Genomic DNA, 2,805 nt, shown 5'->3' with positions numbered 1-2,805 from the left:
TTGAGAAGAGGGGTTCGAGGGCTTGGAACCAAAGAGATAGAAGTTGTGGGTCCCAAAGACTCCCAAAAGTGTGCCAAAATGTCATCCCAAGCAGCAGCAAGAAATTTTCCCAAAAATGACCACGAAAATCACCAAAAAGGATAAATTTTAGATTTAAGAGAGAACAAGTGGTGCATGAATTTGATCTTTTGGATTACTTCACCATGTGTGGTTACAGCCACTCCTAGCAGATCACAAAGCTTGGATAGCAAAAATCTCAATCAAAGTGCCTCTTCTCTCTCTCTCTCTCTCTAAGCCTAAGCAAAACTCTCAACCTCACGAGTAAGAGCCTAAACCCAAAAGGCATGGCCTCACAACTAGCCATCTCTTGTTTATATAGGCACTTGGGTATTTCCCAAGTTGCCCTTACATGAAGTACTCGACCCAAATATCCCGAGGGGTAAAACTGTCCATGTTTTTCTTTGTGGGACCTATCGCCTTCTCGATGTTGCTTCGCCTCAACGCAAGCTTCAAGATACCACCACATGTCTGTCGATTTGCCACTCACCGGTTTTGAGGCCTAAACTAGTCAAACACACCTCCGATGGGTTGGACACCTGAACCACAAAACCGTCTATGCCTAGTTTTGAGGACCAAACCAGGAAACCTTCATGCACACCTCCTTAGACGTGACTAACCTATGTCGACGCATGTCCGGCCTCAATGTCCTCCGCCTGGCGGTTTGGTCCAACACCATACTTCACTATGGTAACATCGTCTCCATCACCCATGAACACTTGCTACTCATATGTGCCCAATGTGAGCTGCACATGGTCCATTCTCCGATATCTGTCTCTCGGTCAAGCCTTCTCGCCCGCCCTTCACCGCTCCCAGTTCATTGCACACGAACTCCTTGCTTGATCTTATTCATTGCCATCGACCATCTTGGTGCACCCAGCACTTGCATATTCATAAGCCAAGAGGCATGTTGCATGACAGACTCAACACAAGACAACACAACATGACACCTCTGAGTAGCCATTAGCGCATAATCAAGCACATTGGGCAAACTTGAATTTTTTGTGTGAATTACACAGTATAGACACAGACGCTCACAACACACGCACACTCACCCCATGAACATATGCACGTAAACCCTACCCCTATAAACACCTCCGTAAGACTGCGCTGTCAGATCTCGAGATTGACGAAGTCACCACATGCACCTCGCTGTCGACGGGAACGTCGCCTACCACTGAAAGCACAACGCCGTTAAATTATTGAATAAATCCAAGAAAATGTGAGCACCCATGCCAAATTGAGGATTTAAATCCGGGTGGACATGTTCCACCACAAGGAATCTAACCAACTGGGCTAAGCTCATGGGCAAACTTGAATTAATGGCCAAACTTGTGAAGATTTGACTCTCCAGGAAAGTTGAAATGACATATTTTGGGATGGAGGGAATATATTTTAGAAAACAGTGAGTAACTAGTTTGTAGCATTTGAAAATGAGTAGACCTGATTTTTTTATTGCACAGGAATATATATGCGGTCCATTTTTATTATTCTCGACTGGATAATTGATCGTATATTTTTTATGTTCATATACACCAACATATAAGAGTATATACGTGCGTACGGATACATTACACTCGGTTGGTACTCAATTACGACATTACATATATATGGAAAATATGTTGTGTCACACTCACTCTCCGTACATCAAAATGCACAGATCATCACACAACCGCGCGCATCTTCGTGAAGTGAAGGCTCCTCCAAACCACGTCACAACGATCTCGCAAGATCAACATCACTCTATACGGCTAGGTACGCCATAAATATAATCATGGCGAGTAATGGAAAACCGCGGCAAAGTTCTGCGCCCTGAGCTGCTCGTAGAACATGTTGATGAACTCCTCCGCCCTGTCGTCCACGTCAAGAAGCTCACCGCACTGCAGCCAACCACCGTCCTCGGCTGCTCGTACCTGATCATCATCTTCTTCCTCGTCCTCCGTCGTCTCCAGCTGATGATCCTCCTCTTCCGCAGCCTCTGCTTCAGATGCTGTGGTCTCGTCGGGCGAACCGAACGGAGCTCGGAACGAGCCGAAGCAGGAAGACACAGCCCCGGCCGCTGCGGCCGCGGCGCCACTGCCTCTCAGCCGTGACCGCAGCAGCAGCCTCTTCGCCGCGAGGAACGCGGGGCTGGGGCTGTCGGCGCACGAGAACTCGTGCTCCATCAGCGCGCGAGGCCACGGGTTGTGGTTCTTGCTGCGCTCGGCGCCATGGCGGTGAACGAGCGCGAGCGTTCTCCGCGCCACCTTGTGCATGAGCCGGCGCCGCTTCATGAAGAGGTACTTGAGGTAGTCGCCAGCCAGGGCGAGGAGGTAGCGCAGCCGCCTGCTCGCGGAGGAGCCGGAATGCCGGCGCGGATTCTCCATGCGGCCGGCCTAGCTTCTTGCGAGACACATGCAACGTGCCGTGTGACTGCTGCTAGGGTTTTTACGCGAGCCTACTACATGTAATGTGTGGTGGTGTGATAACTTGAGGAATCTATGTCCTGGGGCTTGTACTTGGTCAAGCCGATGTGCTTTTATAGCTAAGCTGCGGTGGTAGCAGCCACAAATATAGGCAGAGATCGGAGTATTGAGACGAAAGTCATAGGTGGCGCAAGGGAGAGTTGCATGATTTCGGGGCAAGAAAACGTTTCGATGAATCAGAGAAGCAAGCTGTGCGAGCTAGCTGGCCGGCCGCAAGCTATGGTACGGTGTGTGCAACTTGCTTCTTCGTGATGGTGCATGACGCGCGCTCACATTGGCCTTC

General features: G+C 49.6%; 1 protein-coding gene across 1 annotated transcript; it reads right to left on the bottom strand.

The window, feature by feature from the left end:
• Nucleotides 1-1,748: 1,748 nt before the first annotated feature.
• On the bottom strand, nt 1,749-2,513 carry LOC136463461 (uncharacterized). The gene has a single exon (XM_066462459.1). The coding sequence runs from the start codon at nt 2,421-2,423 to the stop codon at nt 1,830-1,832; it is 594 nt and encodes a 197-aa protein (XP_066318556.1). The 5' UTR covers nt 2,424-2,513; the 3' UTR covers nt 1,749-1,829.
• Nucleotides 2,514-2,805: the final 292 nt, after the last annotated feature.

This window comes from Miscanthus floridulus, chromosome 7, assembly GCF_019320115.1.
Source record: "Miscanthus floridulus cultivar M001 chromosome 7, ASM1932011v1, whole genome shotgun sequence".
Lineage (NCBI taxonomy): Eukaryota > Viridiplantae > Streptophyta > Magnoliopsida > Poales > Poaceae > Miscanthus > Miscanthus floridulus.
The sequence above is the reverse complement of the archived record's forward strand: the minus strand, read 5'-3'. Positions and strand labels throughout refer to the sequence as shown.